Source organism: Didymella exigua (genome assembly GCF_010094145.1).
Source record: "Didymella exigua CBS 183.55 unplaced genomic scaffold M421scaffold_56, whole genome shotgun sequence".
Taxonomy (NCBI): domain Eukaryota; kingdom Fungi; phylum Ascomycota; class Dothideomycetes; order Pleosporales; family Didymellaceae; genus Didymella; species Didymella exigua.
This window is the reverse complement of record NW_022984830.1, coordinates 148199-164177: the sequence shown is the minus strand read 5'-3', so window position 1 is coordinate 164177 and position 15979 is coordinate 148199. Positions and strand designations below refer to the sequence as shown.

General features: G+C 52.7%; 3 protein-coding genes across 3 annotated transcripts; all 3 read left to right on the top strand.

The window, feature by feature from the left end:
- Positions 1-98: 98 nt before the first annotated feature.
- M421DRAFT_426275 (multidrug efflux transporter AcrB transmembrane domain-containing protein) lies at positions 99-4430 on the top strand. The gene is made up of 2 exons (XM_033594351.1): positions 99-4012; positions 4067-4430. The coding sequence occupies exons 1-2, from the start codon at positions 413-415 to the stop codon at positions 4277-4279; spliced, it is 3813 nt and encodes a 1270-aa protein (XP_033443291.1). The 5' UTR covers positions 99-412; the 3' UTR covers positions 4280-4430.
- Positions 4431-4700: 270 nt separating this feature from the next.
- M421DRAFT_10050 (uncharacterized protein) lies at positions 4701-6176 on the top strand (the record flags this gene model as incomplete). Its single annotated transcript, XM_033586534.1, has 1 exon — positions 4701-6176. The coding sequence occupies one exon, from the start codon at positions 4701-4703 to the stop codon at positions 6174-6176; it is 1476 nt and encodes a 491-aa protein (XP_033443290.1).
- A 2490-nt stretch (positions 6177-8666) lies between these two features.
- M421DRAFT_10049 (glycoside hydrolase family 28 protein) lies at positions 8667-9953 on the top strand (the record flags this gene model as incomplete). The annotated part of the gene is made up of 3 exons (XM_033586531.1): positions 8667-9356; positions 9403-9626; positions 9695-9953. The coding sequence occupies 3 exons, from the start codon at positions 8667-8669 to the stop codon at positions 9951-9953; spliced, it is 1173 nt and encodes a 390-aa protein (XP_033443289.1).
- Positions 9954-15979: the final 6026 nt, after the last annotated feature.

Sequence of the window (15979 nt, the reverse complement as noted above, 5' to 3'; positions counted from 1 at the left end):
GGGCGTTCTCCGCGTGATGACGATCTTGCCTGTTCCTGGGCGGCTAGGTAGCGGCCTTGACGTCTCTCGAGCGTGCATGAGACAAACAGCTGCCTTACGCTTCGCGCCTCCACGACTATTACCACCGGTACCACTATCCAACAGCAGTTGCAGTGCAACTGGTCGATTGCGGTTCTATAGCTGTGCACAGCTGTCTTCTGTCATTGCCAGCCCCCACTTTGGCTCTTCGCAGCCGTTGGCTATCTCCACTCGAGCTCTAAGCTCCGCGCCACCTCGGCTTCGACGACGCGGCGCATGCACTTCTGCCTCTGCGACATCATCCTCATAGACTCTGGAACATAGCGTCACGTGTACTCCACGAATATCTGCGCACCGCTGTCAGCAAACCCTGGTCCCGACGACGCGCAACCCAATGGCATCACGGTGCTCAGCAGGATGGCGAGCTGCGGCAGTGGGGTTGCTGGCTATACTGGCCGGCTCAGCGCTGGCCGGGCCCGATCTGACCATCAAGCACGAGAAGGGGCGATGCGCGATAAGAGGGCAGTGTGGCAAGCAGAGCTTCTTTGGCTCTGAGCTGCCCTGCCCGGACAACGGCCTTGCCAAGGCACCGACAGACGACGTCAGAAAGCAGCTGGTCGACATCTGCGGCGCACAATGGGCGGGGTCGGATGTGTGCTGTGAGGCAGAGCAGCTGGACGCCCTCAAGACGAATCTCGACCGCGCCACGCCCATCATCAACGCCTGCCCGGCCTGCAGGGAGAACTTCTACAACATGTTCTGCACTTTCACCTGCTCACCTGACCAGTCACTCTTCATTAACGTCACCGCTACCGTCCCCAAGGGCGACAAGTTCCTCGTTACCCAGCTGACCCACCTGGTCGCCGACGAGTACGCAGGCACCTTCTACGATAGCTGCAAGGATGTCAAGTTCGGCGCTACAAATGGCAAGGCAATGGACTTCATCGGCGGTGGTGCCAAGAACTATACTCAATTCTTGAAGTTCCTGGGCGACAAGAAGTTCCTTGGCTCCCCCTTCCAGATGGACTTCCCGCGCCCAGACGACGCCGAGTTCCCTGACATGCAGGCCATGAACAAGCACGCGTACCCCTGCGACACCGACGATGAACTGTACCGTTGCGCTTGCCTCGACTGCGGCGCCTCATGCACGGAGCTGCCTGAAGTCACTGAAGCCAAGCAGTGCTACGTGGGCTTGCTTCCTTGTCTCTCGTTCGCCGTCGTCATTGTTTACTCCGTCTTCTTGGCTCTCCTTTGCACCGCTGTCGCAGGACACGTCGCATACAAGAAGCACTCACAACAGAAAAACGAACGCCTGCGCTTACTGCAGGACCTTGAACCCAGCGATGATGAAGACGAGGGCGACATTGTTCACAACGTTGGCATGCTCGATCGCCCCACCAAGCACTATTTTGTTAATACCTGGTGTGATCGTCTCTTCAGCCGCCTTGGCTACGTCTGTGCGAGGTTTCCCGTCATCACCATCGTCATCAGCATTTTAGTTGTTGGGTTGATGAGCTTGGGTTGGCTCAGGTTCACTATCGAGACCGATCCTGTTCGCCTGTGGGTTGCACCCGACTCGGCAGCTGCCCAGGAAAAAGCCTTCTTCGATGAGAAGTTTGGTCCTTTCTTCCGAGCGGAGCAAGCTTTCCTGGTCAATGACACTCACCACGGCGCGCCAGTGCTGAGCTACGAGACCCTCGACTGGTGGTTTGGCGTCGAGGACCAGATTCGCCGTTTGAAGTCGTCTCAGAGCGGCGTTACACTCGATCAGGTCTGCTTCAAGCCAATTGAGAATGCCTGTGTGGTACAGTCAGTCACTGGCTACTTTCAAGGCGACTTCCAGAACCTCTCGCCTAGTAGTTGGCAGGACGATCTCATGGATTGCGTTGATAACCCTACCCAGTGCTTGCCTGAGTTCCAGCAGCCTCTGGACCCTCACATCCTTTTTGGTGGTGTTAACAGAAGTGTCCTTGACGCTCAAGCGCTCGTTGTCACTTGGGTTGTCAAGAACCACGCCGAGGGTACACCGGAGCTGCAGCGCGCAATGGACTTCGAGGACGAAATGAAAAACTACCTCAAGCTTGTTCAAGATGATGCGAAGGATCGAGGTCTTCGTCTGAGCTTTAGCACCGAAGTCAGTCTCGAGCAAGAACTCAACAAGAGTACCAACACCGATGCCAAGATCGTGGTGGTGAGCTACATCATCATGTTCCTGTACGCCTCACTCGCGCTGGGATCGACCACCCTCACAGTACGCTCTGTACTTCAGAACCCAGCAAATGCACTCGTGCAATCTAAGTTTATGCTGGGAACCGTGGGCATCCTCATCGTGCTCATGTCCGTTGCGGCTTCGGTTGGTCTATTTTCTGCCGCTGGTATCAAGGTCACCCTGATCATTGCCGAGGTCATCCCCTTCTTAGTACTGGCTGTCGGTGTTGACAATATCTTCCTGATCGTCCACGAGTTTGAGCGCATCAACATTAGCCATCCCGAAGGTACGATTCCAGAACGCGTTTCGCGCGCTCTCGGTCGCATGGGACCTTCCATCTTGCTTTCGGCCCTGACCGAGACCACGGCATTTGCCCTTGGTTGTGCGGTGGGCATGCCTGCTGTCCGTAACTTCGCCGCATACGCCGCAGGTGCAGTCTTCATCAACGCCATCTTGCAAGTCACCATGTTCATCGCTGTACTCTCGCTGAACCAGCAACGTGTCGAGACCAATCGTGCCGACTGCTTCCCCTTTCTCCGGATATCAAAGGCGGACCCGGTTTACGGAGCTGGCGCTGGCGAAGAAGGCGCTCTACAGCGATTCATCCGCAAGACATACGCACCAGCCATTCTAGGGAAAAAGGCCAAGGTGGTCATCCTTGCCATCTTCTTTGGCATCTTCACTGCGGGCGTCGCCCTCTTTCCCGCCGTTGAACTTGGTCTCGATCAGCGTATTGCCATGCCAAGTGATTCTTACCTCATCCCGTATTTCACTGATGTGTACGAGTATCTGGACGTCGGCCCGCCGGTCTACTTCATTCACAAGAACTTCAACGTCACAGAGAGGAGGCCACAGAAGGAGCTTTGCGGTCGTTTCTCTACCTGCGACCAAGGCAGTCTCGCAAACATCATCGAGGCTGAGCGTAAACGTCCCGAGGTATCCTACTTGGCTGCACCCGCGGCCAGCTGGCTGGATGACTTCTTCCTGTGGCTGAACCCCGAGAATGAGAAGTGCTGTGTCGATAAGGGCAAGCCTTGTTTCGACAACCGCACGCCAGCGTGGAACATGACGCTCCACGGTATGCCCGAGGGCGAGGAGTTCATTCACTACCTCGAACGGTGGGTTGATGCGCCGACGACAGAAGAATGCCCTCTTGGTGGCAAGGCTGCGTACTCTGACGCTCTTGTCATCGACTCAAAGCACACGACCATCTCTGCGTCGCACTTCCGCACTGCGCACACACCCGTCCACTCCCAGAGCGATTTTATAGCGGCGTACAAAGCAGCGCGTCGCATCGCCAAAGAAATCTCCAAAGACGTCGACGCCGAAGTGTTTCCATACTCCAAGTTCTACATCTTCTTCGACCAGTACACGACCATCGTGCGGCTCGCCGGCGCCCTGATCGGCTCCGCGCTCGCTGCCGTGCTCATCATCACGACAATCCTCCTCGGCTCGCTCGCCACGGCGCTCGTCGTCACGCTCGTCGTCGCCATGATCGTGTCGGCCATCATCGGCTCCATGGCGGTTATGGGGGTCAGCTTGAACGCCGTCTCGCTTGTCAATCTGATTATATGCGTCGGTATCAGTGTCGAGTTTACGGCGCACATTGCGCGCGCTTTCACGTTTCCGAGTCGCGCAACCATGGAACGTGCGCCACGACATCGGTTCCGTGGGCGAGATGCGCGGGCGTGGACGGCCATGGTGAACGTGGCTAGCAGTGTGATTAGCGGGATCACGATCACGAAGATTCTGGGCGTGGGCGTGTTGGCGTTTACGCGTAGCAAGGTATGTTGATCCCTTGCTCGCCAATCCTGTGTGTTCATCATCTAACTAACGCAGATCTTCGAAATCTACTACTTCCGTGTCTGGGTCGCGCTCGTGCTGTGGGCGTCGACGCACGCTCTCATCCTGTTGCCCGTGCTGCTCAGTCTGGTTGGAGGGAAGGGGTATGTGGATCCGGAGAGCGAGGGCGGGCTGGAGCAGGATCTGAGGCGGAGGCAATATCCCGCGCTCCTTGGGGATGACGACGAGGAGTATGATAGCGACGATTAAGAATCCCCTTGATGGGTCGTGTTGGCAAGGGTCTGCCGGTGGACTCGATCTACTAGGCTGCCCGGTTTAGAGACCCCTACCGGTATTGGCTCAGAATGCACACATTATCATTTTGCCTTTGCTGTTCAATGCAGCCCTCGTAGCACATGCCGCATCTAGACCTCAAAAATCCGTTGTAGATGATATCTGCGCTGGATGTTCTCGTCGGTGGGGAATTCGCGAATCCGATCCACAGCGGGGAGCTGCCTTCACCGCCCTGGGTGCGGACCAATGTGCGGCTGGTAGGCTGTTGATAGATGATGCAGTGCTGGCACGTCTAGGCACACACAAAGCACTCCAGAGAGCAATTGTTGGCTGCCACTGCGCAGATTTGCATGCGTTGCCGAATTTATTTATAGCACAGTTGTCCTCCCTCTACAGCATGCTCAAGTCCAAGTGGGCGCCCCAGACTGGCGACGAAGCGCCACAGGCTGCAACCACGGAATCGAAGCCTGCGCCGGCGCAGCAACCAGCAGCGGCTCCCGCGGTCGACGCAGCCTACGGCGCCTACAATGACGCTTCGCTAGGTTCTTTCGCGCAGACAGCGGGCACCGACGATCTGTTCTTCGACGATGACATCACGCCCATCTCGCAGCCCGTCGTCGAGCCGAGCAGCACCCTCGCCGCGCGGGCGCCCGTCTTCGTCCCGGCGCCAGAGCAGCCCGCACCGCCAGCCGCGCCGCAAGCACACGTCGCCCCCAAGGCGCCGCGAGAGCCACGGAATGCCGACCGCGGGGGACGAGGCCGCGGCAGAGGACGCGGCGAGGGGCGCGGTCGCGGCAAAGGAGGGCGCGGTCGCGGCGGCCCCGTAGGCGACATCCGGCTCGAGGAGGCCGCCGCCGCCGCGCAAGAAAGCCCAGCCGCGATCTCGGCCCACTCGGCCCACTCGGCCCACTCGGCCCCTGAGCCCGCCAGCACAGGCGCAGAAGCCGACGCGCCCGCCGCCGACGCGCCGCCTGCCGACGCACCCACCGGCCCCGCAGCGCCCACGGCGGCCTCGGTGCGCGGCGACCGCACGCTGACGGGCGGGAGCAAGCGCACGCGCCTCACCGAAGCCGAGCTCAGCGCCAAGCTCGCGTCGATGCGCAGCAAGAACGAGGCCCTGGCCAGCGCCCACGCCCGCGCCGAGGCAGACGCCGCCGCCGCCGAGGCCCGCGAGCACGTGCTCAAGCAGCAGGAGGTCGTGCGCAAGAAGGCCGTCGCCGAGAAGCAAAAGGCCGAGCGCAAGGACCGCCAGCAGATGATGGGCGAGCGCGAGAAGAACCGCCAGCGGAAACTGAAGGCCCAGGGCGGCCGCGAGTGGGACCTCGACAAGGAGGACGGCTTTGACGGCACCGGCGAGGAGCGGCGGCGCGGCACAGCACGGGCAGCACCGGAAGAGGGGCGAGAGCTGTTCGACGAAACCGGCGACGCGGGTGCGCACCGCGGCCGCGGCAGAGGGCGCGGCGGACGCAGCGGCGGCCGGGGAGCGAGAGGCGATGCCCGCGACTCCAGAGGGGAAGCCCGCGGCGGCAAGCAAACGTCGCAGCGCCCGCCCACATCCACCGACTTCCCCTCCCTCCCCGCAGCCCCAAAGACAGTCCCCGCAAACGCCGACGCACCGAACATCAAAGACTTTTCCATCAAAGGCTTTTCCGTCAAGGACAGGGGCGAGAGTAAGAGCGACGCCAAGGACGACACCAGGAACAACGCCAAGAACGAAGACATGCGCAAGAGCGAGCCCGCACTCAGAAACGAACTCGAGCCACAGCCCAAGGCCGAGACTGACGACGCGCCTGTGCGTCCTGCCGTCAAGACGGCTGAGTCGTTCGGCCTGGAGCCCATGCAGAAGGGCGCCAGCTGGGCCGACGACGAGTAGGATGCGTCGCTGCTCGTTGGGCATGAAGCGTATCGCTGCGACTAGATCCCACACACCATACCACCTCTACTTGAACAGAACTGGCGTGTCCCTCGTGATCGATACACAGACTTGGCCGCAGCAGACGCACGTGCGGCGTCTTTGGCTGCTGCGTGTTCCGGTGCTTCCGTTGGGCAAGTCCTGTATACGATGCTTCCCAACGTGTGAGGGGTAGTGACTACCTGGCTCGGTGTATGTGACGGTGCGGCGCGGCGCTGGTGTGGGTGATTGGGAGGACTTGTGAATGTGGTCTATCCGGGACAGGCATCGACCAGACACCCACCCTTGCTGTTTGACACAGGATACATTGAGATAGTAGATACTGCATAACTACTGCATACTGCATACTGCATATCCAGTACACTATTCTCTCTCCCCTACTTTACTCTTGGGCCTCCTTGGCTCTGCTGGGGATAGCTAAAAGGATCTACAGGTACGCCGTGCACAAGCCAAGTCCAACTCTCCAGAAAAGCATCCTTGGCAGCGACTATGTCCGGATCACAAGCCATGGTCATGTGCACTGGCATTCCAGTACCTGTAGGGAGGACGTACTACTCTCGGCTGCCCCAGCTCTGTTTTTGTTATAGCGGGCGTGTATATACCCGACACTAGGCCGGCTCGTTGCGTGAAATACGGCAAATTCGGCTCTTGTCATTTAACGCACCTCTGTCCATGTCATCTAATCAACTCCTGGCAGTGTTAGATGCACCTCCGACGTTGCTTATTGTTGTGGCGTAACCACGCGATCGGATAGTCCTGAATGTGCATGGTGAAAACAAATCTCCCCCACATCGCGCCGCAACATCGACCATGCAGCTCGCCGTCTGCAAGACATGGCCGACCCAAGTCCCCATTCTCGCTGCCCTGGAACCAGGCAGCAGGATCCGCAGTTCCCGACATCAACGTCTGGGGTAAGCGGCGGTTCCTTAATCGCACCGACGCCCATGTGACTCGAGTGTGGCCCCCAAACGGCCGGCCGGCCGGTCCAGACCAGTCCTTTTGCGAATGCGCAAGCAGGATGCCGTGCCAGGGATGCCTCACTCATGCCGGCACTTTGGGGCGCCCTGTGCTGCGAACCCGTAGGGCTGCAGATCGTGTTCGCGCCAAGCGCACGACATCACGAAACTGGGGAATGCGCCGACCGTGCTTCTCGAAACAACAGCATTTGAAACGCTCCTAAATTGCTCCTGCCACGCTACGACTGGTGGTGAGGCTGGCTCAGCATAGGTGGTGGTTTTGCTCCATGTGTTCCGCAGCCATTGTCCCTCGCCTTGGTTGCTTCTGCTCTCACGCTCGCGACCAATTGGAGAGTCTCTCGTGCTCCTCTGACGGGCATCTCATGGCTCAGGAGCGCTATGTTCCACGTGCCACGCCTCTGATTGGTGCAATGACTGGGAGCAGAGCCCACCGGTGCGAAAAAAAATGTCCGGAAACGACGCGCCAGGATGAGCAGCCGACATGGCGAAGCGATTGAAACGGCGCCCTCTGTCTGCATGGTCTTGTGAGCTTGGTGAGCTTGACACCTGTCTCGTCCCGCGCATGCCGTGTCTGGTACGAATTTATCGGTTACCTGTCCGACCAGTGACGCTTCAGTGTGTGAATTTTCCTCCAATTGGACCCCTGCAGCTCGGGAGTGCACTGGGTTCGATTGCACTATGCCCAGGACCGCGGATCTGCAGAATGTGGAGTACCGCTGCTACCATGTCTGAGGAATCGTCTCATGACCAGACGAAGTTCCAGCTTGAACTTCCCCAATGCCACCGAGCTCGTTCTTTACTGACTATGGTGAGCTGATTCGGCGCATCTCCAACATGGGGCGCACGGCAAGTGCATCAGTTGGCAGTTGTAAGACAGTAGTCGACGAACAAAGGCTCACGTCATGATGGTCTGGAGCGAATGGCGAGGTTTGCTTCATTGTGACCCAGCAGCTAAGGAAGTGCTCTAAGCGAGTTCATGCCGAGTCTCTGTCTGCTATCTGACTCTCATGGATACTTTGACAGCTGCCAGGCTGGTAGTACGCATAGAGATAGTTCACGCACTACAAGAGGAAGATTGGCGAGCCGACGAGCGTAGACCCAAGTCCAATGCCCTGTAGTTAGTCGACTTCTGCCTTGACATGGCTTCTTACTAGCACGCCCTGAAAAGAGATTCACTCTATCACCGGCATTACTTCGTATTGCTTCTATGCCCACGATCCGTAGCAGTAAGGGGCGACACTGAGAAGACGGTCATTCATCGGCCGAGTATGTCTCTGCTGCGTACAGAAGCGATGTAAGGACCATGAGAAGCCCGTCGAAAATAATTATATCGACCATCCAACCATCAAATAACAAACACAGTATCTTCAACCACTCTTTTCTCAAGTCAAACCCGTTTCAATCCAACAACAACCAACCCATCAATAACCAACTCAACGACAACCAACCCAAAAATATCCCAACTTACTTCACGATGGTTTCCCAGAACCTCAGCCTCCTTCTTTCAGTCCTCGTGGCCACTGCCAACGCGGCACCTGCTGCGGAAGCATCTCTCTCCGACACTGTGATTGCCAAGCGTGCCAGCGCCTGCTCCTTCACTGGCACCGTCGACGTCACTAAGGTGGCTGCCGCCTTGCCAACGTGTTCGTCCGTCACTTTCAACGCCGTCACGGTCCCTGCTGGCAAGACGCTTGATCTATCCAAGTTGGCCGACAATACGGCTGTCAACTTCCAGGGCACCTCAACCTTCTTAGTGCAGAAGGGCTTCGCTGGTCCTCTTGTCAACATCGGCGGCAAGAACATTGTCGTCACCGGCGCAGCTGGCGCCGTTCTCGATGGCCAGGGTGCACAGTACTGGGACGGCCAGGGCAGCAACGGCGCTACCCCGAAGCCTAAGTTCCTGGCCGCTCACAGTCTCACTGGAACCTCGGCCATCAACAACCTCAAACTCCTCAATACGCCCGTCCAGGCCGTCAGCATCAACGGATGCGACGGGCTCAAGATCAACAAGATGACCATCGACAATTCGGCCAGTGATGGCCTGGCCAGCAACAAGATGGCCCACAACACGGACGGTTTCGACATCGGCGCGAGCAGCAACATTGTCATCGATGGCGCGGTTGTGCACAACCAGGACGACTGCGTGGCGATCAACTCCGGAACGGTAAGTCAATATTTCTTCGTGAGACTACAGCTACTGACATATGCAGGGCATCACATTCCAGAACGGAAAGTGCACTGGCGGCCACGGCCTGTCCGTTGGCTCCGTGGGCCATGGAAGCACCACCGCCAGCAACACCGTCAGCAATGTCAAGTTCCTGAGCAGTTCGGTCACAAACTCGGCGAACGGTATTCGCGTCAAGTCGTTCTTCGACGGCACCGGCAAGATCGACGCCGTGACCTACAGCGGCATCACGCTCTCAGGCATCACTGGGTAAGTCATGCCCCCTATCTACTCCTCTGCTTGTATCCTCGTTTTGTAACTCGTGCTAACTCATGCAGCCACGGCATCCTGATCGAGCAGAACTACGACGGCGGCGACCTGTCCAAGACCCACGGCCCCGGCTCCGGCGTACCCATCACCGGCCTGACAATTTCGGGCATCACAGGCACCGGTGGCGTGACCAGCTCTGGCACCAATGTCGCCATCGAGTGCGCCTCCTGCACCGGGTGGACCTGGAACTCTGTGGCTGTCACGGGCGGCTCGAAGTTCTCCTGTGTGGGCGAGCCCTCTGTTATCCCCGCTGGTGTATGTGCATAAGTGTGGGCAGAGGAGCGTCCATCAGGCAGGTCACAGGTGTGTATGGATCGCAGCTGTATATGGTGGTATGGGCGATGAAAAGCCACTTTCGGCATTCCAAGAAGACGGCATGGCATGGCTGTCTTTGGCATAAAGCTTCAGCGGAAGGGTACTCGTGTATATACAAGAGGGAGCTTTTACAACTCGAACCTTGCGTTTTTCACCATCAAAAAGTCACTTGTCAGTGTGAAAGTGAAGCAGCCCTACACAAGTCCCTGTTCATTGCAACTGCAAAAAGGCCATGATCGCGGCACATCTGCTTACCCGTCTAGATTCTTCCAGTACGTGATGTGCATGTCCCCTCTTCGAATCATTCGTAGCAGGACACTTTTTTATCGAATTTCATTCGAGCGGTAAACTACGCAGCTCACCGTGCAAGATAAATGTTGCTCACATGTACCTGATTGTTACCAGTGCAACTTGTAGGTATGAAGGCATTCTATCGATGGCCGTCTACAAGTGCTGGATCCCTCTGGTTGTGGTTACATCAAGTTGCGTAATGTAACCACGTGGCTTAGATCACATATTATCCTATTGTAGCAGGTACTGCCCGGTGGGCAAGTGCGCTTACCCCAGAGCTGAGAGTTTTTGTAACAGAACATCACAACACGACAACAGATAGCAATACACTTGTTGATCACAGTCTCTGACCGACACTGCTCACGTAGCCACAGTTATAAGCCTGGCTGTCAACTATACACGCTGTATTTGCTACTGCATGCTGACGAGCTATTGACTGCTGTTAACAGAGCTACTTCTCTGTCCTGCTACCTTACTTTTCTAAGAGCCTTGAGCATACTGTCCTATACAAGAGTCAACATCTAAGAGTTAAAAGAGCCTAATTTAGGATAGCTACTGCTAAGCTAGATAGACTATTTACAAGGACAATAGTTATACTTAAGAAACCTGTAGACTAGGGGGAACAGATCTTCCAACAAAAGGATAGTGTGGACTGACATCACCTGTAGTCTATAGTTAACCCAGACCTTAATAAGGCAGCCCCTAAGAAGCTTAAGGAGCCAGCAGCGGTTAAGCCAGAACAGTCCTATAAGGAGATAGAAGACAACACTAGAGTTGTGCTTAAGGGCATAATAACTAAGGAGTTCTAGCAATATCAGCAGGCAGAGAGGAACTACAATTAAGCACCAGCTAGATAAACGATTAAGAGGAAAACGTTAAACAACTTCAGCTAGGAGATTAGCTAAACAATTAGCTGCTGCTATATACACCTAACTTAGAGCAACAATACTGCGTACGCTTGCTTGAAGAGGCTAAAGAAGCATCTCTGCCTATTAACAGCTAAGAGGGAGATTCGGCTAATAGTCAAGTATTAACAACTACAGAGTTGACTAAGAAACAACATTGACAGCTAGCTTAAGGAGTGGCCGCATACTGTGAGGGTGTGCAAGGCAGTCTATCTGCCTAATGTCACATCTCCTTGAGCACAGCAGAACTTCCTGCTTGCTATTAAGGGTCTTGATTAGGCTGGCGGATGGGTAGGGTAGGCTTTTTTTTTGCTTCTAGCTCCTTAACTATTAGAAATACGCTTATATAATGTACATTTCAATAGATGCGCCTAATATTGCGCTTTCTATCAAAAAAATAATTACCTAATTTGGCCAACTATTAACTGAGTTATTGAGTCTACCTAGCAAAAGCCTACCTAGGATAGGTATGCTCGCTAGGCACCCCCTAGGCTGGCGGATGGGTAGGGTATGCTTTTTTACGTTTTGGCTTATAGCTTCTTAACTAGCAGAGATACGCTTACATAATCTATTATTCAATAGAAGCGCCTAGTATTGCGCCTTCTAATAAAAAAAGAATTAGCTCATTCCGCCTAGTATTAGCTGAGTTATTAACACTACCTAGCAAAGTATACCTATTAATAGGTATGCTTGCTAGGTACCCCCCCTTTTTTAACCTTTTCTAGCCTCTAGCTTGTGCAGTTTAATAGTTATAACAAAACACTCTACTACAGAAATGTAGAGGTAGTTTTTCTCTTTCTTTTAAGCCCTATTTCGCTAGAATCCATGTATTATTGACAAAGTTTTGGGGGGTACCCACGAAGGACGTTGGAGTATACCCATTCCGCCAGCCTAGCACCCCCCCCCCCCCTTTCTTTACTGTCTTTTAGATTTAGCAGCTGTAATATAAGAGCTAAAAGAAAAAGCTATATAGGATAAATAGACTACATGTAATTTTCTTTAAAACGAGCCCTTATTTGCCTAAATTGGTCAAGTATTAGCTAAGCTGGGGGGGTACCCAAACAGGACTTTAGGGCATACCCATCCGCCAGCCTAGTCTTGAAAACACATAGGCAACAACCAAGCAAGCTACACTGTTTTAAGCTCAGCTTAACGCTTAGCTGATTCTAATATTAGACAACCTTGTTGCCAAGACCACACCAAACTTCAACTTCTCTTGCAAATTAACGTGAGTGTATAGCGAGTCGGACAGCTAAGCGAGTCGGACACCCTAACAAGCTATTAGGCCTACTATCTGCAATTGCTTAACACCACAACGCAGCAGTGCAATCTATAGTAGATAATATTAATCACTAACGTCTACTATGTCTTTCTTACACGTGCGCAAATTGTGCCCAGTCTCTCTACAGCGCCTACAGTGCCCTTTACCCCTCTTGCCTGCACCTGTTTAAACTCTACCCTCACAACTCTCCCCTTCAACCTGCGCCTTAACGTCGCGTTAGGCTATTAAGTCCTCTGCCTCTTCCTTTAACAGATCTCTGCCCTTCTGAATACGCTTTCTTTTCTGTGATTTGCGCTCAGAGGCTGCTTTATTTAACGCTTCAAGCTGCAGCACTTGGGCTGCCAATAACGTCTGCCCATGCAGCAGCATTGCCGTGCCTCTCTGCAGCTGATCAACAATCTTAACCATTAGAGTTAGTGACGATCCTTAGTGCTTTTAAATACAATTGCAAAGCAGCGTTAATTGAGCCTCTATCTCACTAGCGTTGGTAGGTGTCTTAGGGTTCTATTAGGGCTCCCCTAAGAGAGGCGGCGTTGGCGTGCGAACCTTAACATTAAGCTTTAATAGTACTACTAATAGGTTACTAGGCACTAAGCCAGTTGCTCTAAAGCTTGACAGGATATTTGCCTTTAAAAACGCCTTGTTAAACACCTTTGCAAAGGTTGCAAGAAAGGCTTTCTTGTTAATCTAGCCAATATGGTCTAGTGCCAAGACTCTAATCTCTTTGCTGTACGCCCGCTTTAAGGGGGCAAAACAACCCACATCAAGTGGCTGTAGGATGTGAGATGAGTGTGGAGGCATACACAGGGTAATTATCTTATTCTCCTCGCAGAGATTCTGGAAGGCAAGCGACTTGTGGCTCTCATGGCCGTCAATTATCAGCAGCACGTGGCTACCCACCCTCCGGCCCTGAATCTGCTCAACAAAGTGCCTTAGCTAGGCTACACCAATGTCGTTCGTAGTCCAGCCGTTGTTACTAACCCCAATGCGCCATTAGGGCTTTAAATTAGGGTACTAAGACGCGTTGTGGTTCTTTGCTTTAAAGATAAGGTAGGGCGCAATTGCCTAGCCCATCGCGTTGATTGCAGCAATCAACATCACCCACTCACGGTCTCCCTGCTGGACTCTAATAGGATCTGTGCGTCTCTCTGATGTAGTGACTACTTTAACGCAATTTCTAATGCCTATAGTAAAGCTAGTCTTGTTAAAGTTATAGGTATCTTCGTCCTGGATGCTGTACTTGGCCTTAACGTTCTGTACCAGGTTAAACTAGGGTCTAATAACCCCTTGGTCGCTGCAAAGGACTCTCTAGCGATCCCTCTGTCAACTTATACGCGATTAGAGTCTAGGTTCGCGTTTAACAAAGTTTGAAGCCCATCGCGGACCGACAGGTCCTGCGTCACGTGCAGCGCGCAGTTGGTTAGCCATAGCTTCAACCCAATAGAGCGTTGGGGCATGCCCTTGCTCGTCAAGCTTCCTAATATACTGCGCAAGCGTCTGCTCTTCTGTCTTAGTCAGAGCTGATGATTTGGGGTGGGTATCGCGTGTTGACTGCTTCCCAGCGCGTCGGTCTTAGAGAGTCGATTTTGGCACTTTGTAGACGTCAGCAGCGCGTCGCACGCTGAGATTTTGGGGATTCTTTGTTGCTTAGAGTGCAAGCTTAACCCTATCTTCTTTTGGGAGCAATTCAAGGTTGGGTGGTTGATCTATTGTGGTTTAAAGGTTGGTAGGCTTAACAGCTTGTTAGGGTGTCCGACTCGCTTAGCTGTCCGACTCGCTATACACTCACGTTACAGTAAGTTACTATAACTTACTGTAACTTACAGTATACAGCACTAATCTACAGTATCTTTCGCATCTTTTATGCACGTTCGCGCGTTGTGCCCTGCCTACTACATCTGCCACAGCGTTGTGAAGACTAAGTGCCTAGTTTAACACGCCTCTTCTTGCTTGCCTTCTTTCTAGTACTACAGGCTTTAAACTCCTTTAGAGTAGTTAAGCGCACTCTTTTGCTTATTATAAGAGACCCCTCCCTCTAGATCTGCTTTCTTTTGTGTGATTTACAGCGTGTAGCAGCCTCATTAGCAGCCTAAAGCTCTGCAACCTAGTTGCGCACTAAAACTAATAAATGCGCTATTATCTCTGCGCCTTTAGTGAGCTAATAAAGGGTATTAACTATAGAAGTTAGAGAGCTATTGCTATGTTGCTAAATTGTCTCTTAAATTAGCTTTAATTGCGACCTAAATAATAGGGTGTTCTGTAGGTGTAACAACTATGCACGAGCACGACACGTGGCATAGCGCTCATAGCAGCTAGAGGCAAAGCTAGCTGGCTAGCACTATTATTGTCTATATATATTATCCTACGCAACGAATACTTGCTTAAGTATTCTTGTGCTTACCTTTTGGTATAGGCAGAGAAGTCACGTAGTATTGATTTCGAGGGCAGGGCGCCTACTCTGTTACAGTAGGGTTTAAGAGTGCAACGTACTCTTATCTATAGTAGATAGTAGTATAGTACACAGGTGCACTATAAGCTTTAATATCACAACCTATAGATTAAGGGGTGCTAAGCTAGCACCTCTAAATCCACCCTAAAAATTACTCTTAGTAATTAAGGCATTAAAAGCTCCTTTAAAGCATAGTAAGAACTTAAGTTTAGTAATGTAAGTAATCTTGTTGCACATAAGCAGCTTAGCTTAGCAACTATAGGCCTTCTTTATTAGGGTAAAATAACCTACGTCAAGCAGGTGCAATAGGTGTAATAAGTAAGGAGGCATACACAAGGTAAAAATCTTGTGTTTTTTACAGTACTACATCAGGAAAAGTTTTTCTGTTGTCGAAATCAGGAAATCGTGGCATTGTACTGTGGGCAACAGTAGGACTTGTAGGCCTACAACAGTCATTTAATGTGCATTCAATGTCTAGCCAATTTCAAGCTAACAGCTCTAACAGTCCTAACAGCTGCAATAGCCACAATAACTCCTAATCCTGCTACAATAGTAGCTCTGCTTAATAAACTATACTTTTATTATATTAATATACTACTAAGTCTCCTCTTTAAAATAAGCTATTAAACAACATTATAGGCCTATTAATAGAATAGTTATTAAGCATAGAAGGTTTTAAGCTTAATATTCCTTGCCAAGACACTAAGTTAAGATTCTTTGCTAGGGCTCTAGCAGCCTGAATGTTAGAAAATACAAGAATATTATTCAAGAATAGTAGGTAAACTAAGAATTCTATGCCTAGGCCTGCCTATTCTGCAGTGTGTGCTTGTTAGCAGGTGCTTTGTTGTGTGCTGTTGCAGCTGCTACGTCGTGTGCTGTTGCAGCTGCAGCTGATGTGTTGTGTGCTGGCGCAGCTGCAGCTGCCATGGTGTGCTGTCGCAACTTCAAAACACAAACCTTTAACAAACAAACCTTTAACGCTCTATAACTTGCGTTGTAGTAGGCCTACAACAATAATTTTTCGCTCATTTTAAAGCTACAATTTCGCTCT